At 45.7% G+C, this 27,359-nt stretch overlaps 1 protein-coding gene across 1 annotated transcript; it reads right to left on the reverse strand.

The window, feature by feature from the left end:
* Positions 1 to 207: 207 nt before the first annotated feature.
* On the reverse strand, positions 208 to 27,201 carry EMC8 (ER membrane protein complex subunit 8). The gene is made up of 6 exons (XM_068261375.1): positions 26,720 to 27,201; positions 19,575 to 19,784; positions 9,831 to 9,907; positions 6,998 to 7,067; positions 4,964 to 5,058; positions 208 to 1,239 (listed from the first exon to the last, which is right to left on the reverse strand). Exons 2-6 carry the CDS (start codon positions 19,779 to 19,781, stop codon positions 1,080 to 1,082), a joined length of 609 nt encoding a protein of 202 aa, XP_068117476.1. The 5' UTR covers positions 19,782 to 19,784; positions 26,720 to 27,201; the 3' UTR covers positions 208 to 1,079.
* Between the last annotated feature and the right edge of the window lie 158 nt (positions 27,202 to 27,359).

Consider the following 27,359-nt stretch of genomic DNA (forward strand, 5'->3'; position numbering starts at 1 on the left):
TTTAAAAACAGCGCTGTGCCAGGTGGTGCAGGAGCTACGGAGACCGGGAAAGGGTCCCCCACCCTGAGGACAACAAGCAGAGGCAGCACACTTCCACAAAGGTAATCTAGCTCACTATGGGATTCATTTCCTAGATCTTACCCCGGATCAGGGTACTTTCACCACTGTACTCATCTCAATCACCAACACATAAAGGAGATCATCACATATAAGAGTTGTTAATTTTATTACCTAGAAGAAAAACAACGGTGTGTTTGTGTTCATCGTAAGACTGTGTGGCTCAGTGAAAACAGATCCATTGCTTGACAGCAACAACGGGTAGACAAGGGGCTGTGATTCTCAAAAACAAACTCAGAGTTCTAGAAATACATAAACGCCAGGGAAACACAAGGAAGGGGAGCCAAGAGGACTAAGATAGCCAAGTACCTAGTCCGCTGTTCAACTCCATGCAGAAGCGGCAATATCATCTCTGTATAAAAGACTTTTCAGAATAGAATCTCTATATAGGCAGCAATCTGTAGCAGCCTTTATATATTTTTTAAATAAGTGTCTCTATTTTTCTACTAATTTTGCCGCCAGAATTGCAAACCCCCCCCCCCCCCCCCCAAATCTCAAGCCTTCCTCATTCCCCTCGTAAGACCACAGAATTCCTGGCGGTGACTTATTATTTAAATTTCCATTGGTACAAACAGATAAAAATTACACTACAACGTTGAATTTAATAGGAAGTCACATCTGAAACCGAGTTTTTCCACAGCCTGGGAAAAACATTGGACAATTCCGGTAGAAGTGTTTTTTTTTTTTTTAGATCATAAAAACGCTTTTGAAATCTTTCAACAGGAACACTGGTAAGAATGTGCAGCCGCTCCTTGGTTCTGTAGGATGTGGACGGATGGAAAATCTGGGGGCTTCCAGTCAGAGACCCACCGGAAGAGACTGCCGCTCTCTACCCTCTACTGTTGTATCGCCGTCTTTAAATGCCCATTACAAAACTGGTCGAGGGGTTCCTGGCCTGACCGGGGCAAAAATTCCAACGTCATCTTGCATAGCATGGGCCTGCCGATATCCGCTGGACGCCGTTAGCATAGATGGATGATCGCCTTGTTGATTTCGGGGTTAGCCCAATCGTTCCGCAGGTCATCGAGATGGCTGTCAAAATCCACGAGAGACTCGTAAGATCGGCTGTCCGTAAGGGCCGCTGTTATCTTCTGAGCCTCTGGCCAGTCTTCAAAGAAGTCTCTAGAAAATGAAAATCCCCAAGTCAACAACATTGCTCTTAAGACAAGGGTGATGCAGCTAATCAGTTAAATCGGGAGGGGAAAGATTAAACGTGGAATTAAACCGAAAAAAATCTGAAGTTTTTTTTGGTTTCACTTTTGCAGGGCACACTGAAAGGGTTAAGCCTCAGTGTTTACTATATGGGAAGGGATAATGCAGGCCTTGTTCACATTGTGTTCAGCTCACGTGTCCGTGGGCCGATTTTGAGGCGATTTTTTTCCCCCGATTCCCGATGCTTGGGTGGGCGATTCTTTTTTTGTGCTTGGCAGTTTTCTAAACGTTTTTTCCGAGCGGTTTTGTAATTCACTCCGACGCAAGTCAGGAAGTGAACTCTTTGACCCGGAAAAGAATAAATACAACGTATTTATTCTTAAAAATGCGAACGCAAGCGCTACACAAAGTGATTTTGTGAGTGTTTTGCGTTTCTCCTATACTTTCCATTGAGACGGAATCGCCTCAAATAGTACACACACTGCTTTGCTAGCCGCACAGCGCACGACTAGCGCTGATATGAACCTTCTCATAGACATTCAATGTCCACACGGTCGGGTGGCGTTTTTAAAAACCGCACGCGGGCGAAAAAAAGATGAAAACGCCTGCAGTGTGAACAAGCCCTGAGATCTGGCTGAACTAATACAGAACACAGAGCTGTGAATTTCTACAGTAGCTATATGTGGAATAAAAACTTTTCATTGTGTGCTGTGTAAAAGTTCGGGTCCATTTTAATATGGAATTCAGCAGTCAATACGACTTTTTAGTGGTCAGTTTCATTAAAAAACAATGTTTTTAATGTGTACTCTGTGCAATATATCACAATTTGCAATGCTCAAGGTTCTGTTTTAAACAATCTTGCATGATTCATATTTTTGTTATCTGGCTGGCTAGGTTTGCAATGCTAGCTTCCTGTGCTGATGTCAGATACTGCTTGGGTGGACTGAACAGCAGTTTACGAGCTGACTGAACCACTTCGCCTATCCCACCATCACCCACAGGAAATGATCAGGGAGCAGAGAGGCGGGAGTAGCAGTCTTTATTAAAAGAACAGAGTTAGCCCCGCCCACCTCCCCAGAAGAAAGCAGAGTAAGAAGGTGGGTGGAGCCAGGTGATGGTTCTGTGAAAAGGGAAAAAAGTAATCATCCTCTACTCCCCTTTCCCAAGAAATGAAGAATCCGTATGGCTCTAAGACACATTGATACTTGGCTTCTGAAATTTGGCCCGCCCCATTTCAGGCTCCCTGGCGGTCTGGATGAGGCTGACTCCTACAGGAAGAAATAGCTGAAACCGGTATGGACAAGTCAGGCTCACCGAGCAGTTCCAAGGCAGGGTTCCGTTCTTTTTTGGGATTTAAAAATGAACTGCCAGATGAGCCTTCTATAGTTGTAATCACGTCAGTAAGATAGCTGGGCGGCACTAACAGCTGGTGAGGAAATTCTCACCTCAGTCATATCAGTGTACAGATGAGTTTTGGCCAGCCAATTTAATAAATACTTCACACTTCAGTTCTTTAAAAAAAAATCCAGCTTAATGGGACAATTTTAGTAGTAGACTTCTACATGAGGTTGACTTATATCTGAGTATATACAATATATTATTAATAATGATAGTCTGAATTTTAGCCTTATCTAGAAAGCAAAACTGCCCAATTTCAGTGACTGTAGTTATACTTTACATACATCTCTGGGCAGAGATTTAAATATATCATCTACCGGTTTCGTAATTCCATTTCCAACCATTACCTTTTTTTCTTTTTTTTGTGTAAAAGTCCTGCTGCTAAAAAATCCTGTCCCATGACCTGGGGCAGGGTAAGGATGCTCCCTAACCCCTCAGCTATATACCTCCATCTTCACTGTCACAGATGCAGCTGCTGAATAGAACAGTGACCGTGGTGATATTCCGTGGCCCAAGCAATGAATGCTGGGAGATGTAGTTCATCAATAGGACTACATCTCCAGGCAAGCATTAGTGGACTACATTTCTCGGCATGCATTACAGGAGCTGGGTCCGCATGATATCAGTGTGGGCGCTGCGATCTGCGGCAAGGACAGAGAAGATGTAGGATAATACTATTTTTATAGTGCTTTTCTCCCTGAAGTCTCAAAGCGATGTGACCTGCATTAAGTAGTCTCAAACTCTCGGGAGAAGAGGTGGGTTTTTAGTCCGTTCTTAAAGCTGTCCAGAGAAGGAGCTTTTTCGTACTGATTGTGGAAGTGAGTTCCATAGAGTAGGGGCTGCATAGGAAAAGGCATGAGCACCAAATGTTCTGGGAGTAACCAAATTCATCTTGCTGGCAGAGCGCAGTGTGTGTGGAGGGACATATCGATTATATACAGGGGAGGGAGCATTTTGCCCCCTACCCCCTTCCTTCTTCCAACAGCCCACATCATTAATGATCCCTGCTTACCGGGAGGTTTGATTTAAGTATTTTGCTGCTATGGTTTTTTTTTTTTTTTTCACCATTCTCTAAAGAGCGCACTTTAGTATCCCTTTTTTGTGGGGTGTTATAATGACGCACTGCCCTGTGCCCGGCCATGCCTGGACAAAACAATTCTCCTGTCCTCCGCCGCGGCTCAGTTTCGCTTTCTTCAGTCGCCGGCCACTGTACCTGCGCGGCCCTGACCGAGAAAAATCTCTACTGCACCTGCACAGTATGCTCTCAGCGACAGGAGTGCAAACGAGGACGTGCGCGGCCAGGGCCGTGCAGGCGCAGAGGCTGTCGACTTGAGAGAGAAACTGAGCTGCCGCAGGGGACCGGAGGATCGTTGAGTATCGGCACGGGCAAACGGTGGCTGGCAGAAGCCCCGGGTAAGGGGTAATCATTACAGATTTCCTTCAAGGGAGAGGACTGTAATGATAACTGGCTTAGGGGGGAGGTTATGTTATATATTAAAGAAGGAATTATGCATCGGTGAGAAAAAGATGTGTCTAGCGCTCCAATAGACTGTCCACACCGCTTAGGTATCAGATGGTGACCATGGAGCCGCTCTCCAATAGGGTAAAAATACAAAGCAGTGATCTAAAAGAGATACAAAGAGCGCTCCATAGTGTAAAACCATAAAGTAGTTTAATATGCGCAAGTTAAAAATGTACTCACAAGATGAAAGACGTGCCCACGCTATATAGTGCCCACGCTATAGGAGGGATAAAGGTGTCTGCAGGCTTCCTATGAGCTTTTTTACGTCTTTCATCTTGTGAGTACATTTTTAACTTGCGCATATTAAACTACTTTATGGTTTTACACTATGGAGCGCTCTTTGTATCTCTTTTAGATCACTGCTTTGCATCGGTGAGAGTTTATTCTAATTTGTGGGAGGGAAACGGTATTTGGTTGGATGTCCGTACAATTTCACAAGACTAAAGGTGCCCATTAACGGGACAATTTCATGCATGATTAACTGGATCGGGTACTGCTAATGGTGCTGAATGATGGCTAAAGATCGTTCTATCGATTGTCCTGTCAATCCAAATTTCAGATGGATTCTATTAGTCTGATCGGATTGCTTATTTCCTCCTCCATTGGTGGCTAAAACGATATTTTCTGATCAATCAAGACGATTGGATGGTTCGGTCGACCATTCGGAGGATTGTGCTGTCAGTGGGCACCTTAAGTGACCTATGGAAGCGCAGTCTCTCTGCTCCTCAAAGGGTTAATAACGCAGACACGCTCACAATGCGGCTTAATACTCACTCGTGCATATCTTTGGCTTTCCACCGGTTGTCCTGGTGTTCATACACGAGAATTGCAGGGATTATGGATTCCACTGAGAATTTTGAGTTGTCCACCTATTGAGAAAACATAATTAAATTGACTTGTGCAGGCAAAGCATAACAATGCACAGAATAACGCCACGCTAAAGGGGGTACAGGCAGGACCGCCATCGGGAAGGGGGGCAACTGTCAATGGAGCGAGGGGCCCAGGACCCCCAGGGGGCCCCCTCATGAGCAGGAGGGGGTAACAGCACAGGGAAAAGGGGCAGGGGGCACAGAGGTGGGGAGGGGGGCCAGACCCCCCCCGCCTCCCTCACGGTGTCCCCAGCTTCCACGCTCCCCCCTCCCAGATATTAAATTAGTGGCAGCGGCAGGGAATGACTCACCTGACTTCTGCATTCCAGATGCCAGAGCGCTGCGTTCCACGAGTCTTCTCCACCTTCAATGCCACTTACTGTACGCTAATCAGGAAGTACAGTGAGCAGCATTGAAGACGGAGAAGACGCAGTGCTCCCCCGACGTCTGGAACCCGGGAGTCAAGTGAGTCATTCCCCGCCTGCTGCCACCGACATTAATATCTGGATGGGGGAGTGCGGAAGGGGGGGGGGGGGGGGAATTGGGGGCAACTATACTTGCTACCTATACTAGGGCGACTATACTAGGTGCAACTATACTAGCTATACTGGGGGCAGCTACCTACCTATTGGCTACCTATACTGTGCTATACCTGGCTACCTACCTACCTACCTAACTAACTATACTGAGGGTGAAAATGTTGGGGTGCTGTGCGATCTTTCCAAATCGGGGGGGGGGGGCTGATTATGTGTGAGGGGCCCCAAAATGTCTGATGGCGGCCCTTGGTACAGGTGTGGATTTTACATATTTTTTCACAGGATTTATTAGAATGATGCCTGAGGATCCTCAGCGGTAATGACAATCCAGAAGACCCCGCAGATGTTGGAGGAGCGGCGGGGGGGTTAGAATGATCCTGGAGTCAGGACTGGATTTCTGAAAAGGCCACAAAGGCCCAGGCCTTGGGCGGCTACAGATCATGGGGCACCTGGACTTGAAACAGAGGTTCCTATATATATGAATGAGAAAGCTGAAAATGGGAAGCATTACATGAAAAGGGGAAACTGATGCCAATGGAATACTTCATGAAAGATGGGCTACAGTACATGGATGATACACATGGAAGAGGGGGCTGCACATGGAATGGGAGGGGCTACAGTACATGGATGATACACATGGAAGAGGGGGCTGCACATGGAATGGGAGGGGCTACAGTACATGCAGTGGCGTAGCAATAGAGGTTGCAGAGGTAGCGACCGCATCGGGGCCCTTGGGTCAGAGGGGCTCCGAGGGGCCCTCCCTCAAGCACGATATTAGCCCTCTATTGGCCCTGGGCTGGTAATAATCACTTCTATAGATGCTTTAAATAGTAGTAATCATTCACAAACTGTTTCCGATCCCCTTCTTGCACCTCTGACACTGAAAATCCTTGTCAGGTTTTGGTGCGCCGTATCAATTACTATGTATAGAGTGCTTGGGGGCCCCATGTAAAACTTGCACCAGGGCCCATAGCTTCTTAGCTACGCCACTGAGTACATGGCTGATACACATGGAAGAGGGAGCTGCATATATAGTAGCAGTCAAGCTGTGCTGTGCGTTTTGGTTTGGAACCCGCAGCACTAGATGTGAAAGCCCCATAGGAATATCACTGCATCACATTGCAATGTGATGCGATGGTATTGCCTATTGCTGCACAATGAAAGGACACTTGGCGTTTGGTCAGCACTCACCCACTGAACCAGCCTTGTGTGCTTACATTGCTAGATTGTCTAATAATTACACCCGTTAGTCTATGGCCTCTCTCGTGCCACTTCTGGCTGTACTGTGACTATTCACGCTTTGGAAATGCCAACCCTCGCTGTGGCTGAATGCCCCACAAGCTCCAGAGCTGTGTCTGTATATAAAAGCAATATCAGTGTTACGGACACAAAGGGCAGGTTACCATTATCAGAGCTGCGTCATTGTAACCCTCCGTGATCCGCGTGGCGATTCTCTCAGCAACCTGGTTAGGACTGAAACACACACTCCGTTACTTATTCATAAATAACATCAATAGATAGACAAATGTTTATTTAACCGCTCATTAAGGACCAGAGACTTTTTGGTCAGAAAACGGAGCTCACCAGCGTCACGCCGCACGGACCCGTCTCTAATGCTGTTCGCACCACTCTCCCGTTGCTGTAGCCCACTCGTTATGCTGTTGGTATGACAGCAGACCGCCATGAGCCGACTCCATTGGCTCCTGACCCTGTAATCACTGTGATTGGCTGACAGCGATCACAGGGTCAGGAGCCAATTAAATCATCTCCTGACCGGCTCACAGAACTCTGCTGTCATATCGACAGCACATCGAGTGGGCTGCAGTGGCGGGAGTATGACGCGATTGGCAGTAGCGCGGTAATTGAAATCTATGCCCTGGCAGTGATAGCCGGTCCCAACCAGGGCGTAGATTTTACTTAGCAAGGTCTGGAAGCGGTTAAAAAAAAGAAACCAGCAGTTTTAAATGATCCCATGATAACCATGTACTGTAGAGGTTGTTCTATAAATCCATAACAAGACAAATAGACCTACACCTGTATTTAGTGTACTATCAACCTCAAACAATATTAAAACAAAATAACTTCATGAGGAAATGCGGCGATTTACGGTTTTTTCGAAAAAGCGCTGGTACAGGACTAGCATTTTGTTCATTTGTTTACCTACATTATTAGGCTATTTTGCAAAATATCACATGTAGCGCTTTTTTTGAAACCCAGGTTTTATATGGAGTGGGGTCCAATTAGAAACCACTGAGGACACTACAATATATTCACCTTTTGTTGCAATAAGATAATCATATTTAAATTGTATGCAATTGCATACATTGTTGAAATATATTTGCATGCAACACAGGATCAGATATATGTATTTAAATACTTTTTTTTTTTTAACTTTGCTGTGTGTATATGTATATGGTTTGTTGTACTGAATAAAAATTGTTGCACTTCCTTTCAGCGGTGCTGTCAAATGGCCACATTTCCCCAGGGAGTGGTTATGTTGTAAATCCATAATAATGATAATACCGTAATTTAAAAGACTGTCATTTAGTATTTGGTAATGCAGGTGCCTGGCTGCATGCTGCACGTTAATAAATCTCCCACACCTTCCTTCATCTTCTATCTGCATTTACGACAGGATTTGAAAGAGCATGAATGATAGCACTCGCTTATCTGCTTGGTAAGTACAGAGTCTAAAGTATACAGTGGTTTGCAAAACTATTCGGCCCCCTTGAAGTTTTCCACATTTTGTCATATTACTGCCACAAACATGAATCAATTTTATTGGAATTCCACGTGAAAGACCAATACAAAGTGGTGTACATGTGAGAAGTGGAACGAAAATCATTCCATCGTTGCCCTGGCTTTATGTTTAGGGTCGTTGTCCTGCTGAAAGGTGAACCTCCACCCCAGTCTCAAGCCTTTTGCAGACTCCAAGAGGTTTTCTTCCAAGATTGCCCTGTATTTGGCTCTATCCATCTTCCCTGTCCCTGCTGAAGAGATGCACCCCCGAGCATTATGCTGCCACCACCATATTTGTCAGTGGGGATGGTGTGTTCAGAGTGATGTGCAGTGTTAGTTTTCCACCACACATAGCGTTTTGCATTTTGGCCAAAAAGTTCCATTTTGGTCTCATCTGACCAGAGCACCTTCTTCCACGTTTGCTGTGTTTGCACCTGGCTGTGTCTACGGCACTTTTCTATCAGGTTTTGGAAGTATTTAGGTGTTTATGTAGTTTAGAAGACTAGTGGCTCCCTACTACTTTTACGCTTGCACCTGTGCAATATGGAGGCGCTCGTCTTCAGGAAGCTCACATCAATTCACTGTCAGCTGCTAACAGCTTAGCTCTTATAATCCTCCCACACACACACGCACTTGTATTAAAATAGCAGTCACTATGCTGGCACTGCCTACTGCAGACTTCACAGGAAGTGATGTTTCAAGACCCCACTACCTGAATAGGAAGCCAGGAAACTGCAGGGGTCTTAGATTTGTAAGGATAGGTTAACAGCCCTAGGTAAAAACTGCTACTAAACCAATTTGATAATATGAAAATGGAATGCCAAACACAATTCTTATAAAATTACTCTAAAACCACAAGGGCTCTGAGGGAAAGTCAGTGACATGACTACGTACTTTGCAAAGTGCTGCAGAAGACGTCATTGCTATATAAATAAATAATAATAAATATGCAGGTAGACCATTAGACTGACTGTGGTAGGATTAGACGGAGCTCCTCTGAGGACAGCCAGTGACATGATTATGTACCCTGCTGCAGAAGATGTCAGTGCTATATAAATACATAATAATATGGTAAGACATTAAGACTATGGAGTATCGTAGGATTAGATTGTGAGCTCCTCTGAGGACAGTCAGTGACACGACTATGTACTCTGTAAAGTGCTGCAGAAGATATCAGTGCTATATAAATACATAATAATAATAATAATATGGTAGCGCACTAGACGGACTATGGTAGGATTAGATTGTGAGATCCTTTGATGAGTCAGTGACACGACTATGTACAATGTAAAGTGCTGCAGAAGATGTCAGTGCTATATAAAATGCTGCTGCTATTCAAAATCTAACAACTACAATGTTGGGCTTAAACGAGGATTTGCAAATTTACACATTATCAGAGTTTTTATTCACAGTATTATGAATACAATCTTTCCCTAGTTAATAGGTAATCCTGCTCTTCACATGTGAAGTGTGAGCCGATCTGCGAGCCGCACTGACCTGTTATCTCGGAGTCGCTCGTTAGCTTGATAGTAACCGGCAATCACATAACTGTTCTCTGTGCACCAAGTATCGATCTGTAAAACAAGGAACCAGACAACAATCAACAACATATAACGCTGCATGCACACGCTCAATCACTGTCACCCAAAACAAACAACAGGCCTGCCGTGAATCGTTAAAAAATAAATAAATAAATAATAATTAAAAAAAAAAAAAAAAAAAGGTACCAAAAACAGAAAAAGTTTTGTCCATATAGAGCGATCCATCTGGTGGATCAGTGCGCACAATAATCGGTATTAGCTGTTTGCATTAAATTATAAGGTCGCATTCACAGTGGGACATTACGGTTTAATGCGACGTTAAAGTCGCAAAGTGTCTGCGTTGAGAGGTAACGCACTGGGCACCTCTAGATGACACCTTTGTAAGTGAGGCTTCTTCAGCTACATGTTTTAAAGCCACCCAACTGAAAGTGTTAAAGGGAAGGTCCAAGCAAAATAAAAAAAGGAGTTTCACTTACCTGGGGCTTCTACCAGCCCCATGCAGCCATCCTGTGCCCTCTTAGTCACTCACTGCTGCTCCAGTCCCCCACTGGCAGCATGCCAACCTCGGAGGTCGGCGGGCCGCATTGCGTACATTTTTACGCATTTCAGCTAGTGCAGGAACATTAACACATACATTTTATGCATTAGTGGCTCAATGCGTAAAAATTTACGCATTGAACCACTAACGCGTAAAAATGTATGTGTTAATGTTTCTGCATTACCGTGAATGGGTAAAAATGTACGCAATGCGGCCCGCCGACCTCCAAGGTTGGCATGCTGCCAGTGGGGGACTGGAGCAGCAGTGAGTGACTAAGAGGGCACAGGATGGCTGCATGGGGCTGGTAGAAGCCCCAGGTAAGTGAAACTCATTTTTTTTATTTTGCTTGGACCTTCCCTTTAAGGGGGTCATACACTATGCGACCAACCAACCAATCGACCATCCAATTCGATTATTATAATCGAATTGGATGAAAATTGGTGCTGCCAAGTGCATGCCCGACCGACAAAGCGACCAATTTTGGGACAGAAATTGGCCGCACACATGTTGGAAAATTTCAGGTGAGGTTGGTTGGTCAGGTGCGCGGCGGTACGGCGGCCGATTTGCGAACGAGTGACGGGACGACAATACCTCCGCCGCAATGTATAAATGTATGCAGTGTGTAGTGCATTTATACATTACCTGTTCTGTGTCAGTCTCCACGCGGTTTCCGTCCATCTCCGGGTTCCGCATACACGCCAGCGGCGATCTGACGTCACGAAGGCGCATAGCGGCTGACGTCACGAAGGCGCATAGCGGTTGACGTCAGACGCTATGCGCTGCTAGCGTGTATGCGGCTGTTACCCGGCGAGATGGACGGGCGGACACCGTGGGGAAGCTGCTACAGGACAGGTAATGTATAAATGCACTACATATACATACATTTATACATGGGGGGCAGCGGCGGTGCAGATGCGGCGGGCTCAGGCGATTCCCTGATGATTTCATGCTGAAATTGGACGAGAATCGGCCTGTAGTGTATGGGCAGATTCAATTCCAGATAAATTTGTCTCTTGGTCGAATCTGCCCATACTCGTTCTAATGTATGGGCACCTTAACAGTAGGATCTGCATTTCATGCTGCAATGGGGGTAGGCATGGACAAAGCAACCTGAGGAATCTGAAGCCTACAGGTCTATAAGCCTGTGCTGCATAGTCTAATGTCCTACCAGATTATGAATATTATGTATTTATATAGCAGTGACATCTTCTGCAGCACTTTACAGAGTACAAGAGTACATAGTCATGTCACCGACTGTCCTCAGAGGCGCTCACAATCTAATCCCTACCATAGTCATATGCCATTCCATATTATTATTATGTATTTATATAGCAGTGACATCTTCCACTGCGGCTCATATGTACCAGTATTGGTATTGTCTCTCATCTCACATCAGCTATGTATGTATAGGTATTGCTGGATGTCCTGATTGTACAGAGCTTTGAACCTCTCATGTACCTATGCTCCCTACTATTTATTTTGTGCCATGTACAGCAGCATGGAGTATGTTGGTGTTTTATAAATAAAAAATAAGAATAACCAATAAGAATAATAAACACAGGGGCTTAAGGAGGCCCCACATAAGTACAAATCCTTTTGTTTTAAATGTTTCACGGTTAGTTTGAACTACAGGGAGTGCAGAATTATTAGGCAAGTTGTATTTTTGAGGAATAATTTTATTATTGAACAACAACCATGCAGTGTTGCCAACCATCAGAATATTTACTGACAGTCAGTAAAAAAGTCAACAAATCTGGGCTGTCAGTAAAGTCCATGAAAAAAATTGTGGTGTCAGTAAAAAAAAAAAAACCTCTCTCTTTCTTCGAACATCACAGCACTTACCGCTTAACAGTTCACGTATCACTCTGGAATGTACACTGCTGTAGCTAAAGGAGGCCATACATCTGTAAACTTGGCGGCCGATCAAATCAGACCGGTCGGTCAGATAAGACAATTATTATTGATATTATAAAAATCAGTGCCATCAAGAGCATGCCTAGTTGACAATCAAACCAATCTCGGGCCGAAATCGGTTGCATGTATCGATCGCATTTAACAATCAGACATGCTGGAAAATCTCAGGTTGGCATGCTCGATAAAGTGTGCAGTGGTAAGGGCTCCGATAATTGAAACCAAATGTGATGGAAACCCCTGGTCGCATTCCCAAATGTAAATGGATCAAAGTCCCCCCCCCCCAGATGCCGTGTATTAATACTTCACCTGTCCGGTGTCCTCCACTGCACTCTTCTTCCTCATTCGTGCCCCACGTGGTTGCCGGTGTATTGCACGTAAGGGCACATGTGTGATATCTTTCATTTCATTTCAATAATATTAGATGTCAGTAAAAAAAGTGTTCTGTCAGTAAATTCTTTGTGATTTGTCAGTAAAAATGTATTTACGAGGTTGGCAACACTGCAACCATGTTCTCAATGAACCCAAAAAACTCATTAATATCAAAGCTGAATATTTTTGAAAGTAGTTTTTAGTTTGTTTTTAGTTTTAGCTATTTTAGGGGGATATCTGTGTGTGCAGGTGACTATTACTGTGCATAATTATTAGGCAACTTAACAAAAAACATATATACCCATTTCAATTATTTTTACCAGTGAAACCAATATAACATCTCAACATTCACAAATATACATTTCTGACCTTCAAAAACAAAACAAAAACAAATCAGTGACCAATATAGCCACCTTTCTTTGCAAGGACACTCAAAAGCCTGCCATTCATGGATTCTGTAAGTGTTTTGATCTGTTCACCATCAACATTGCGTGCAGCAGCAACCACAGCCTCCCAGACACTGTTCAGAGAGGTGTACTGTTTTCCCTCCTTGTAAATCTCACATTTTTTGATGGACCACAGGTTCTCAATGGGGTTCAGATCAGGTGAACAAGGAGGCCATGTCATTAGTTTTTCTTCTTTTATACCCTTTCTTGCCAGCCATGCTGTGGAGTACTTGGGCGCGTGTGATGGAGCATTGTCCTGCTTGAAAATCATGTTTTTCTTGAAGGATGCACACTTCTTCCTATACCACTGCTTGAAGAAGGTGTCTTCCAGAAACTGGCAGTAGGACTGGGAGTTGAGCTGGACTCCATCCTCAACCCGAAAAGGCCCCACAAGCTCATCTTTGATGATACCAGCCCAAACCAGTACTCCACCTCCACCTTGCTGGCGTCTGAGTCGGACTGGAGCTCTCTGCCCTTTACCAATCCAGCCAAGGGCCCATCCATCTGGTCCATCAAGACTCACTCTCATTTCATCAGTCTAGAAAACGTTAGAAAAATCAGTCTTGAGATATTTCTTGGCCCAGTCTTGACGTTTCAGCTTGTGTGTCTTGTTCAGTGGTGGTCGTCTTTCAGCCTTTCTTACCTTGGCCATGTCTCTGAGTATTGCACACCTTGTGCTTTTGGGCACTCCGGTGATGTTGCAGCTCTGAAATATGGCCAAACTGGTGGCAAGTGGCATCTTGGCAGCTGCACGCTTGACTTTTCTCAGTTCATGGGCAGTTATTTTGCGCCTTGGTTTTTCCATACGCTTCTTGCGACCCTGTTGACTATTTTGAATGAAACGCTTGATTGTTCGATGATCACTCTTCAGAAGCTTTGCAATTTTAAGAGCGCTGCATCCCTCTGCAAGATATCTCACTATTTTTGACTTTTCTGAGTCTGTCAAGTCCTTCTTTTGACCCATTTTGTCAAAGGAAAGGAAGTTGCCTAATAATTATGCACACCTGATATAGGGTGTTGATGTCATTAGACCACACCCCTTCTCATTACAGAGATGCACATCACCTAATATGCTTAATTGGTAGTAGGCTTTCGAGCCTATACAGCTTGGAGTAAGACAACATGCATAAAGAGGATGATGTGGTCAAAATACTAAATTTGCCTAATAATTCTGCTCTCCCTGTATTAAGCAAATTAGGGAAGTTAGTTTAAAAACTTTTTTTTTTCATTTCAAATGTGTTGCAAAACAAATCCACAATATTATTGTGTAGTAATAAAAATGGTTGATACAATGCTAATAGTTTTCAGCTGATATAAATGGTATGTTAATTTCATGCAGCTTGGACTTGCTCTTTACTTGTCAGTATAATAAGCAATGCTGTCTGTATCACATATTTCATCCAATTCCCTGCACTGTAATAATCCAGCAAATACAGAAGGAAATACCCACAGGTCAGCAGCGCTGTAGCCACTCCCACCTGTGTTGCCGCTGCCCGGCCCCAGCTTGGTGCCGCCAATCAGGCCGCAGCTGCCAAGCTGGGGGTGGGCAGCAGCTACATGGGTGATGGTGGCAACAGAGCTCTGGACTTGTTTGGAAATAGTTTAGGCATAAACCACAGTTTTTAAAGATATTTAGCATTTAATCTTGAGATACTTTATTGTTTTATAGCTCACTTGTAAAAAAGGCCCTCCCGTTAAATAACGGGTGCTATGCCAATAGGAGTGTGCCACACACCTTCGACCTCGCATGCATGGCTACGACCCCCCCCCCCCCCCTCAACACGTGCATGGCTGCAACCCACACATGGCGCACTGCCACGAGCACTGCCCGAAATCCACCCATGTGCTGTGTATATGCGCTAGGCACAAGGACGCACGGACACAGGATGATGCGGGATCAGGGAAATTATTATAAAAGCTTATTGTACTGTAATTACACTAGGTACAGCATACATTGATTATGTAACACGCTGGGGGTTGTGTAAGGTGAACCAGAGGTGAAATGTAAAACAAGAAACAGATACTTAGCTAGGTAGAGGGAAGCCACAGGATCCTTCAGAGGCTTCCTGTGTCCTCCTCTCCCCCACCGTTGCCACCAGCGGACCCCCGGTACAAATTAAACAAGAGTCTTAGGTAAGTATCAGCTTTATGTTTTGCCTTGGGTTACGGTAACTAACTCACTCAATGCAAGAGATGCAAAAAAGTAAAAATGGACACATGTTCTAAGTAGGATTAGTAATAGATGTACCCACAATTACCTCATGTCTGTTCAGGTACACTTAAAGAGAAACCGTAACCAAGAACTGAACTTCATCTGAATCAGCATGAGAAATACCCCCTTTCCCATGAGAAATCTATTCCTTTTCTCAAACGGATGATCAGGAGGCTCTGTATGGCTGATATTGTGGTGAAACCACCCCCACAGTGTGATAGCAGCGCCTCAAAGCTATGAGGTCCTGACATCACACTGTGGCAGCCTTGTTGCATTGTGGGAAGTAACAGCTGTTTCCAACTGCCAAAAATGCAAGCAGCATCTCCTTCCAGTGACATCACCTGCCAGCAGTAAAAATGTCACCATGTGATAAATGTCGGAATGTACATCAGGGAGAGGGGAAAAAAATTACAAGGAGAAAACACTGACTAAATCATTTATACAGAATTATTGTAAAAATTAAGCACTTTTTTTTATAACATTATTTTCACTGGAGTTCCTCTTTAAGGTGGACCTGAACTCTTGCACAGGAAAGAAGGAAAAGAGAGAAATGCACCCTGTATGTATTTAGAGAGTCTAGCTTAATTCCCCCTCATCTGTGAACCACAAGGGTATTTTGATCTCTGAGTTGTGTCAGCTGGCTGCCTCGGCAGAGCAGCTAATTTGAAAACACAGGATGTTAACCCTATGTCTGCTTTCCTGAAAGCTGGTAGTAGACAAACTGCAGATTTATTGCATGATTTCTATCAGCTGTAACTAAGAAATGTTTTTCTGTAAAGGTTATTATGCTGTTGCTTATCTTTTATAGCAGATAGGGAGCTCAGCTCTACTTTAAAGTAACTTTTGTTATTTTCGTTCTGTGATATTGTTATAGGTCCTATACTGTACAGTTAATACCAACACCAAAAAAAGCTCAACGTGATGTCACATCCATCATCCACAGACAGCACTTTCCAGCCAGATAATACAGGCTTACCAGCCAGCTTCCGACACACATTATAAAGTCTATACAACATATGGCAGCCTTCCATTCCCCAGCATGTCAGCAGTAAGCTGCTCCGGGGAGAAGCAGGTGCATGTGGGATGAGTGACATAAATCTCCTTATGTCCAAACATTGAAAGCTCCTGTGTGGCCCCCTCTGTATGGCCTCCCTGTCCTGCCCCTATAGTGCATAAAGATAGACAGAAACAGTCACATGACCTATGCTGCTGCTCCATGCCCCCTGTCTTCTGCAAGAGCACTGCCCCTTGAGATGGAAGGTGTAGGCAATCAGCCACTTACTACCCCTACCAATTAGGGAAGGTCTACGAGATGCAGGGTGATGCAAATTTCTGCAACTTGAGAATGGACCAATCAAATTCTACCAAACTCCAGTTCAGCTTGTGTGCTGTCACTTTTGGTTGCACTTGGTGAGCTGATCAATTAACCTCCCTAGTGTTCTGGACGAGCTGAGCTCGTCCAGAGACGCCGGAGGGTGCCGCTCAGGCCCTGGTGGGCCGATTTAAATTTTTTTTTTAAAACACGCAGCAAGCACATTGCTTGCTGCGTGTTAGGGCCGCTCGCCGCCGATGCGCCGCTATCCGCCGCGTAACGAGCGCCCCCCCCCCTAGACCCCGTGCGCTGCCTGGCCAATCAGTGCCAGGCAGCGCTGAGGGGTGGATCGGGACTCACTATGACGTCACAACGTCGATGACATCATTCCGGTCGTCGCCATGGCGACGGGGGAAGCCCTTACGGAGATCCCGTTCAGAACAGGATCTCCTGACGGCCATGATCGCCGGCGGCGATCGGAAGAATGGGTGGGATTCGGCTGGGAGGGGGGTATCATGTAGCTAGCACTAGGCTAGCTACATGGAAAAAAAAAAGTTTAAAAAACCACGCGCAGCCGTGCATAATCAGAACGCTAGGGAGGTTAAATGTAATACTCAAAGTAGCTGGAACAAGCGGCACCATACTAGATTTCCCAGCGTCCCTGCCTTACAGGAAAAAAAAAGTGTGCTTTAAGAGGATGCAGTATTAAAGTTACATTACTGCGTGCATTTCGAAAATTTATTTGAAACTCATGTAGTGGTGAAAAAGCTCTAAGTTAGTACACACATTCAATTCTGATTGGCCAATCACTAGGCAATGTTAGCACCTCCATGTAGCAGGAGGCAAAACAGATAGTGAATACTATGAACAGATTGTGTAGGTAAACCCTCATACTACATGGAGGTGGTAAAATTGGTCAAAACTAAGATTTTTGAGAAGCATCCCCAGAAAAGTGACAGACAAGCGGTGATGTAAGAACTTTCCATCAGGCAAGGAGCATATTTGAATTGTGAGTGTTTTGCCGTGTACTGCCTCACTGGCCAACATAGTCGATGCCCTGCTTGGAAATCGCATTTCGTTCCGTGTTCCTCGATTGCATTTGTGATTTTACATTGGATTTTCCTGCAAGACACGTGCATTACCAATTCCAATGTATTTCGCCGCATATGGAAAATTGAGAACAAATGCAAAAAAAACACGTACGAAAACCGTGATCCCAGAGCAAATTCCGGATACCTAGAAGTCGCACGGCAACAGGTTATGTCAAGTGTGCTCGCTACCTGGCTGCGCACGGATTCTAGCCAAACGCAAACACACTGCCTGGTGCATTTTCACTGCAAAGTGTTTCTGCTGTATTCAGTAACACTGAATGGGATTCTGCAGTCACACAAAAACAATAACTTTATACAAAAACAAGTACAGGAAAAACAATTGTGTAACAATTGCGGTTTTCCTGTGTGCTTCGTGTGAATGGGACTGTAGGGCGGGGGCCTCTGACTTCTAAGTCACATGTCTTTCACTGGAGATTTACGGCAGCTGCCGTATGTAAAGAGCACACTTCTCTTGCGTCAGACTGGCCACGACTGGCAGAAGTTACAGGATCCGGTACTGGCAACAGAGAAGTTTGAGGACGGCGGCGTAGGAGCAATCCGTGCGCATGGGGCCGGAATAAGCCCCAAGGTATGTATACAACTTTTAGCTTGTTTAGTCTCTGGTTTCCTTTAAGGCCCAGTTCACACGTCCGGCTGCTGGCGGCTTGTTTCAGCGTGTTCACACACTTTTCAGCTACCAAACGCCATTGTTTCCTGTAGATTCAGGGCTATATTTTGAGCCTCTAGGACAGTAGTTCCCAACCTTTTTGAAGGCGTGACACATCACGCCAAATGCTCAGATATCCGTGACACATATGTATAGGTAGTGGAGCTGCCCCAGTATGGGAAGTATAGTATAGTTGACTTGCCTCCAGTATAGTTAGGTGGCCATCCTGCTTCCCCCTCAGTTTCCGCGGTCGCTGCTCGTGTATCTTTCTGAGCTGGCGGCCGCTTCCTCTATGCCTGAACCCGGCTGGCCCCTCTACTCAGTCACAGGCTCTTCACTCCCTGCTCCTCCTCACCTCCTCTCTGTCCGTAGTAAAGATAGCTACAAGAAAATGGCCGCCGATGTCCGCATTTGTGGACATTGGCGGCCATTTTCTTGTAGCACTGCTGTATTTACAAACTGAGCAGAGGCTGGGAGAAGCGGGGAGAGACAGAGTGCCGGCGAACGGCGACACATACCCGATGCTGCCGCGACACATTCATGTGTGGTGGCACACGGGTTGGGAATCACTACTCTAGGTGGATAGGGAACCAGGAATGCTGCCAACCCTAGAAGCTACATGCAGCGTCTCAGAGAATCCGACCACGGCGCTTGTGCAATCGACAGTACACACACTGAGATGAACGCTTCCATTCATCTCAATGTGGGTCACGATAGATTCCGGTGGTAACCGATGAGGATGGACACCAGCAGCCATCTGTCTGAACTAGATCTTAACACTTCTTATTACAATTCTGATTTGTGATTCCTAGTTTTACTGGATGATAGCAACACAAGAAGAAAACGCAGAGAAAAAACGCAGCATGGGGGACTTTTTTTTTTTTTTAATTGCATCACAAATCAGAATTGCATGTAAAACTGCATCAAAATCGAAATTGCATGTAGCGTAAAAGAGCCATTAGAAACAGCTACGAAAAGTGTAATAGGTTTCGGTTGTTCCATAATTAACTAAATATAAGTACAGTATTGACTCCATGAAACAAAAGGTGCACAACATGTGAAAGCACAGCTGTAATGCGTCACTACGAGACAGCGCTTGAAGCCATGTAAATGATTCAGTTTGTTGTAATAGCATATGAGATCTATCTTACCAGTGTTAGTGCCACCTCTAGGACCGGGGACAGCGCTATGGTGCCATGGAAGAGCGGGATACAGTCCACAAAGAGGACCTGATGCTGGTTCTCCCTGCGCCGGTGCTTCTCTGCCACCAGAATCCCGTTCACCGCACAGGCCGGGTGCTTGGCGCTGTGCAGCATCATCTTACAGTAGGCTTGCGTCGTCAGCTTATAGGAGGGCATTTTCTGTAGATGGAACAGAGGAATTAGGCATAATGGAGGAAGATGGAGCTATGAAGATGGCAGGTAATCGATGGTAAACATAACAGATGAGTCTTTAACCCCTTGAGGACCACAGGCTTACACCCCCCAGTGACCAGGCCATTTTTTTTTTACAATTTAGCACTCTGCAGCATTCACAGTTCGCTGCTCGGCCATACAACTTAGCACATAAATGCCCTCCTTTTCTTGCCACTAACAGAGCTTTCTGTTGGTGGCATCTGAGTGCTGCTGCGATGAATTTGTTTTTAATTAACCTTTCGGGGACTGCTGATGGCAAATCCTACGCCGCACTTGTGGCTGTCTAAGCCTGATGCGGCATAGGATTTACGCCACCTGCCATTTTCGCTCCCGATGCGATTGTGCGCACCAGAGAGGGGAGATTAAGTTGTCATATGACAGCTGACATCTCCCCTCAGTGATCAGGAGTCATTGCTACTGATCACTACGGTCGCCGGCGGATCGTAGTGATCACTATTATAACAGCGGTGGTAGGGGGGGAAAGAAGAGGATCCACTCACCTTCCTGATGTTCCCCTGGTGATCGTGGAACCCATTGGCTCTGGCCGGCATCCCCGCTCACTCTGATGTAAGTGTCGGGTCCCGGCTTGATCACGTCATCAAGCCGCAACCTGGAACTAAACCGGCGAGCGTAGAGGGGGCTAGAGCTGCTCATCGCTGGAGCCTGGGAGGCAAGTAAAGGCTGCTGGCATTTCGAGGGACACCTGGCTAAACGGAGGACACCATGCCTAGGTAGCTATACCGGGGATCTGGCTGCCTGAACCCCCCAAATGCGCCCCCCTCATATAAAATAGCCCGGACCTTAACGGGGGTTAGGCAGTCATTCCCCAAAGGGTTAATTTAGAAAGGTTTTTTTTTCAAATTTCACTTAATTTTGTTCCAGCACAAGAATCACCTTTCAAAGGCATCAGCCTATGAGAGAGATCGCGTTGTGAGCCACTCTAGGGAAAAGCCAAGTGACAGGGCTGTCCCCAGTACAGCGCTGCACTAGACTGCAGCGCTGTACAAATAGAAAAGCGGATGTTTTTTTGTTTCTAAGAGCCGGCCAGCCACGATCGCGGATTGGCAGGCTCATCACGGATCCCCGCAACGTTTATTTACAGGAGCTCGCACTAGAGCGGGCGTGAGCTCCCTGCAAATCTTGTGCATCACGAGATGACGCCCCAGTGCATCCTGGAGGAACGAGAGAGACACTCTGCGGCCGCCATCCTGCGTTAGGAGGTTGCAGAGTGGTTAAAGTGGGCCTGAACTTTTGCAGAGGACAGAAGCAAAAGAGAGAAATGCACCCTGTATGTACTTAGAGAGTTTAGCCTGCCTAATTTATCCTCATCTGTGACTAATCATAAGTTGTAATCTGATCTCTTCAGCTGTGTCAGCTCAGAAATCTCCTCTGCCACGGCAGAGCAGCTAATTTTTAAATCCACGATGTTAACCTTATGCCCGCTTCCATGAAAGCAGGAAGTAGATACACTGCCGATTTATTGCAGGACTTGTATCAGCTGTAACAAAGAAATGTTTTTCTTTAAAGGTTATTATGCTGCTGTGTATCTTTTATAGCAGAGAGTCCACTTTAAGGCCCACTTGAATGAGTTGAAGGTAGGACTGAGCCTGATGGGGGGGGGGGGGGGGAGGGGCTGAGTTCCATAGAGTAGGGGCTGCTCTGCAGAACTCCTGGAACCTTGCAAGTGTTCAGGTGATGGGAAGGGTGGACATCCATAGAGTGTCAGAGGCGTGGAGAGAGCAGGTTGGGGAGTATCTCTGGATGAGATTAGAGATGTATGAAGGGGAGCTATAGTGGATGGATATGTACGCCAGGCAGAGCAGTGTAAATGTAGGGTGACAGGAAGTCAGTGAGGGGACTTGTGAGGAGGGGCAGCTGAATAGAGTCAGGAGCTGAGAATGAGCCTGGCAGCTGCACTTATAGCAGGATGCAGGGGGCGGAGTCTGGTCTTAGGCAGTCCAGAGAGGAGTCCAGGCGGCAGAGGATCAGAGCATGGGCATGGAGTGTGGCAGTGTCGGGGGTTTGGTAGGGGCAAATTTTGTTGATGTTGTAGAAATAATCACAAAATATAACTGCAATGCGCTTGTCTCCAATAACAGCTGTAAACAGATCAGCCTATTGTGCTGCATTTCCATACTGGTGTTCTACAGTGTTTCTTAACATTTTATTGGTATGTACCCCTTTTAAAACCCTGTACTCACCAAGTACCCCCTGGCATAGTAAACATTATCGCAAGTACCCATCAAAGGTCAGCGCAGTTTTAGAAAGTCATTGTATGTAGGGAATGATAAATTCTTCACCACAATATATCAAATGCTCAGAGGTAGGTATCCGCCAAACATCAAAACTAGAAAAGGCTTACCAGCTCCCTACAACAAACATTATAAGGTTGTAAAATGGCTCAGGTCACAGATAACGTCCAAGGAACATCAGACGTCGTGAAGATCCAGTGGACATCCGTATGGAGGTAAAGTTTCAGGAATTTATATAGGAAAACAAAAACCGGCAATATCTAAGCATAACCCGTTTATTTAGATAAAATTTCTTTAAAAGGCAGTAGATATAAAAACAATAACTCACATACGGGGCCCATAAACAGGGAACCCCGGAAGATTAGCGCGCATGTAATGGTCAATCGTAGATCAATAGACAATGGTGCCGCCTGTTACCTTTCCGACCGGTTTCGCAGTCGTGCGTCATCCCCGACCGGTTTCGCAGTCGTGCGTCATCCCTACATACAATGACTTTCTAAACCTGCCCTGACCTTTGATGTATGCCTGACTTCAGAACTTTTGGACATTGTTCTTCTCAGCGGCGTTTCCATTGTCCCTTGGCGCCGATATATTTGCTATTATATATTATCGCAAGTACCCCTTGACAAATATATATTTAATCGTAGTACATGATAATTGCTTCTAAACAATTTCCAAGCATTTACTATTGCTTTTTATTAGCTAAAATACTAATTTGGTGGTTAAATAAGATTTATAATTTTCTTAAACTCTAAATTTGTTTTTCTTGGTTAAGTATATCGAGCCCGAGCACCCCCTGGAACCATCAGAAGTACCCCCTGGGGTTACGCGTACCACACGTCGAGAACGTAGTTTCTCAGTAACACACAGATTCAGCTGCATTTCCATACTGGTGTTCTAACACACAGCAGGACTGGAAGCCCTGAGGCTCAGGGGACAGAGCTGTGCTACCTGCTTCACCTGTTTGGGCGCCGCTGTTGGCAGGCTTGCCGGTGCTTGGCATCAAATTAAGTTTTTCGTTTACAACAGCAAGTGGTGTCTCGTGATGCCTGACTGTGTGTAGGCAATCCTCTGAGGATTCGTTCTTAGTTACTGTAGGGCAGGAAGCAGTAAAAGGCTCTGCTCTGCGATCCTCTGAGCCCAGAATCTTCACAGGAGCTAGGGGCCTATTCATATATCAAATGTTATAAAATTTACCTAGCAGGAAAAAAACAAAAACAAAAAAAACCCCACTAAAAACAGAGAATGTTCTTGGCAGGGTTCTCTCGTTAAATTGGATGCCTTTCCTGCATGCAAATTCTCACACTTAAAGTGAACCCGAGGTGAGAGTGATATGGAGGCTGCCATATTTATTTGCTTTCTAGCAATACCAGTTGACTTGCTGTCCTGGTGATCCTCTGCCTCTAATACTTTTAGTATTAGACCCTGAACAAGCATGCAGCAGATCAGGTGTTTCTGACATTATTGTTATATCTAACAAGATTAGCTGCATGCTTGTTTCAGGTGTGTGATTCAGACACTACTTCAGCCAACTATATTAGCAGGGCTGCCAGGCAACTGGCATGGTTTAAAAGGAAATATATATGGCAGCATCCATATTCTTCTCACGTTAGTTATCCTTTAAAACCAATTGGCTCCTTCACACTTTCACATGTGAGGGGAAAAAAATCTAAGCAGTGCAGCATAATTTTGCACATTGTTTGTATCTTCTCATTGACAATCATTAGCGACTGTGGAAAAACACAGGTGTTTAAACACAGACTGAGGCCACGTTCACATCAGGATATGCGGATGGCTGTGAGTTCGGAATGCAACGCATACGAACGCACACCATCTGCGTTTGTATGCGTTGCGTGGCTGATCCCATTCACTGAAAGTGTATGGGTCAGCCGCGCGTTTTGTTAAAAAATGCGTGCAGCATGCGTTCGCGGACCGCACTGGTCGGGAATGCATGCAGTGTGAACAGACGACAGTGCGCTCTATGCACTTTCTGCTGTCGTGCGTGCAGTGTGAACAGGGCCTAATGCTCAGTGTCTAAAAATCATGTGCAGTTTCCGCACTGACAAATGTGAACCCCTCTTATTATTTATTTTAGATTATTTTTATTATATTTATAAAGCGCCAAAATATTGTGCAAGGGTGAACATACAAGATAGGACATACAAGGAGCTCACAACAAAACAAGATAATGTAAATGATTTGCTAAAAGTAGTTCACTGCCTTTGGCCAAAATAGAGACTCTTCTAGTCCACAAGAGGGGTGACAGTGAGATTGCATAATCAAGCTGAGAACACTAGGGGGGAGGGCTCTACCAGAGGATTATATTCTTAAACCTCATCTACACGGTACAATTTTCCATCAGATAGACGGATCTATAAAGGTAGCCATACACTGGTTAATTGCCCCCAGATCGACCAACAGATAGATCCATCTCTGATCGAATCTGATTCCAGAGGGATCTATTGGCTGCCCATTACGGCACACAGATTTTGAATCTATTCACAACCTGTGGAGCTGCCACCTACTCACCGCCCCCGTGTGCTCCCCGGGCCAGCAGTGATACATTACCTGTCCGCAGGCACGAGGCCCGGGCCGTGCTGACACTTTCTCCAGGTGGCATGTCTCCTCTTCACTTCCTGTCCCGTGACGAGCGGAAGCACAAAAAGTAGAGGGCGCTCTACTGTTTAAACTTCGGCTTGTCACAGGAGGAGACAGGAAGTAATGAGGAGACAGACCAGCTGGAGAAAGTGTCAGCGGCCTGGGACTCGCGATCGAGCATAATTTTCCGCCGGGACAGATCAACGGAATCAATCGATTTCGGATGGAAATCAATCGGTCAACATTTGCTTTATCGATCTCACAGCAGATTTGGTCACAGTGATCGAATCTGCTGTATATCAGCGGGAAATCAACGCAGTCTATGGGTAACTTTAGATAAATCTAACAAGAAATTGCATCTTGTGTAGACATCCAAATTGTTTCAGATCAATTTTGCGATAGATTTTGCTTTGATTAGTACCCACTATATATTTGATCAGGAAAATGTGAACAGAGGGAATCGGATGGGACCGGATCTAGGGGGCAGGTGAAGTTACCAGCAGCTGGCTGACTTCCTCCACCGTGACAGGAGTGAAGGACATAAGGGAAGGAAGGGAGAAGCTGGAGTAGGGAGGAAGAAGGGGTGATCGAGTGGAGGAGAGAGATATATCGCTCGATGGTGGTAATTGTTACTAAAGTGGTTTGATAGGTCAGTGGCTGAGAGGGTGAATGTTGGGGGGAGGTGTTGGGTTGAGTAGGGCCCTTAATTTTTTTCTTTCAGCTTTAAAGTGACACTGAATTAGGCTCAGTTCCCACTTGAGCAGGAAACATAGCCACTCACGTTGCAGTAAACGGAGTGCAGAGCCCGTTCTGCGGCATTTTTACCTCAACCGACTGCAAACGAAGGGTGCAATGGAAGATTGAGAACAATCAGTGTCTATTCTCACCAGGCTGATTGGGGCATGCGGAATACAAAAACTCACCTATTCAGTGGATTCGGTTCCACCACAGCTGGCCCCTGCCATTCGGCCCACCACAGGGGAGAAGCCAATATACACAGACCGGAGCCCGGCAGAAGCATGGTGCTCCCCTCCGGATTGCAAGATCAATGGGAATCCTCCTTAGTAACAGGGCGGATTCTCATTGGCTCATGGTGGTGCAATGAAAATCTTCATTGTTGCTAGTGAGGATTGGTCTGTTTCAAACCAATGGGGAGACCCATGCTTTTGCCAGGCTCCGATCTATGTATAGTGGCTATTCTTTCGACCAAGCAGCGGTATAAGCAGTGGATGGCGAAACAGACAGATGTTGACAGGAAGGAAGCGTCACAAAACAGCAAGTAATGTGAATGACGCCACAAACGTTCTCCAATGACAGCACCCTCTGGAAATATTTGGTTTCAGACAGGTTATAGTAATAACTACCGGTACGCTCACACTATTCCACCAATTACAATGTTTCAAGATGTAGAGGGTGCTGCGATTGGAGAACTGTTCCCAAGGCTGGGGTTTGTTGGGTCCGACGGTCGTAGCGATATCGAGCACTGTTACTGCCACGCACAAGCCCTTGCAAACAAGATTTTACCACCATTCCCGAATGATCTATTTTAACAATTCTGGCTAGAAATCGATCACAAGACCAATCAACTGACATGTTGAGACACCCATTCTCTTCTGATTGATTAAAATGATCAAATCGGAAGGTCGATCAGCCACACTATACAGGAATGTATGGGCTCCCTAACATTGGTGAGGTGCATAAAGGTGGCCACTAATGATCCAATCCTTTTCATCCAATTTTACCAAATGTATGTAGTAGTACATGTAGTATGTAGTAAATTGAGTGAATGTATAATTAAGGCAGTCTCTTATATTACAGAGAAATGGTAAGATTGGTTGAAAATGATTGGATCATTAGTGGCCACCTTAAGAATCAGCTCCATCACTTTAATACCAGAGCAGAGATACCATACTACACCATTGGGATATGTCAGCTATATCACTAATCACTACTGAATGAAAGGGACATGTCCTTGCCCCGCCCCCGTCCCACCCCCATCCTGCAGCCTCCGGGCCGCCGTCGCCGCCTCACCTCCAGCTCGGTCTCCTCGGTGTGAAGCGAGCTCAGCCACACTCAAAGCCGCAAAGCGAGCCGCCGGCCTCTGCTGATCACGTGACACCTAAGCCTTTCCGCCATGACAAGTGAGGGCAAACCCATCCCTCGGAATTCGCCCCGCCCTCTTCTCCTGGTTCTCAGAGCAGTGCGCAGTGACGTCTGTTCAATCTGACAGGAAAGTGGGATGACAAGTACAGCGCTTCGGCCCGTCACTGTTTGCTGCCGCGCATGCGTAGTGTTGAATTTTTCCAAATGCTAATCGTTAACAGTAGTGTAGGTTTAGTAAAGTTGCGCAGCTCTACTCTGTGTTGGGGGGAGGGGAGTCGCGACTAGGAAAGGAGAGCAGAGGCTAGTACACCGAGGAGCAAGGAAGGAGGAGCTATGTACAGATGGGCGGAGCTAGCGATGCCTTCAGTTGCGCTGTAGTGAAAAGGGCCCTCCGCCCTTTTCACTACATAGGACGAGTACTATTAGAAAGGACAAAAGGCGGAGCTAGTGTGCGGAAACATCAGTGGCGGAGCTATGCACATTAAGGGGGCGGAGATAAACCCAAGGACCTGCCTACTGAGGGCGGGCGGAGCCCGCATTCAGAGATTAGGGCGTGGCGTTTGAGTGG

The sequence above is a fragment of the Hyperolius riggenbachi genome, chromosome 11, assembly GCF_040937935.1.
Source record: "Hyperolius riggenbachi isolate aHypRig1 chromosome 11, aHypRig1.pri, whole genome shotgun sequence".
Lineage (NCBI taxonomy): Eukaryota > Metazoa > Chordata > Amphibia > Anura > Hyperoliidae > Hyperolius > Hyperolius riggenbachi.

Coding starts and splice junctions, on each gene's coding strand:
- EMC8 (XM_068261375.1), bottom strand. CDS start 19,781: ATGCCCTCCTATAAGCTGACGACGCAAGCCTACTGTAAGATGATGCTG. Junction 7,068..9,830: donor GAGCGACTCCGAGATAACAG/GTCAGTGCGGCT, acceptor TGTGTGTTTCAG/TCCTAACCAGGTTGCTGAGA. Junction 1,240..4,963: donor AAAGCCAAAGATATGCACGA/GTGAGTATTAAG, acceptor TTCATTTTCTAG/AGACTTCTTTGAAGACTGGC.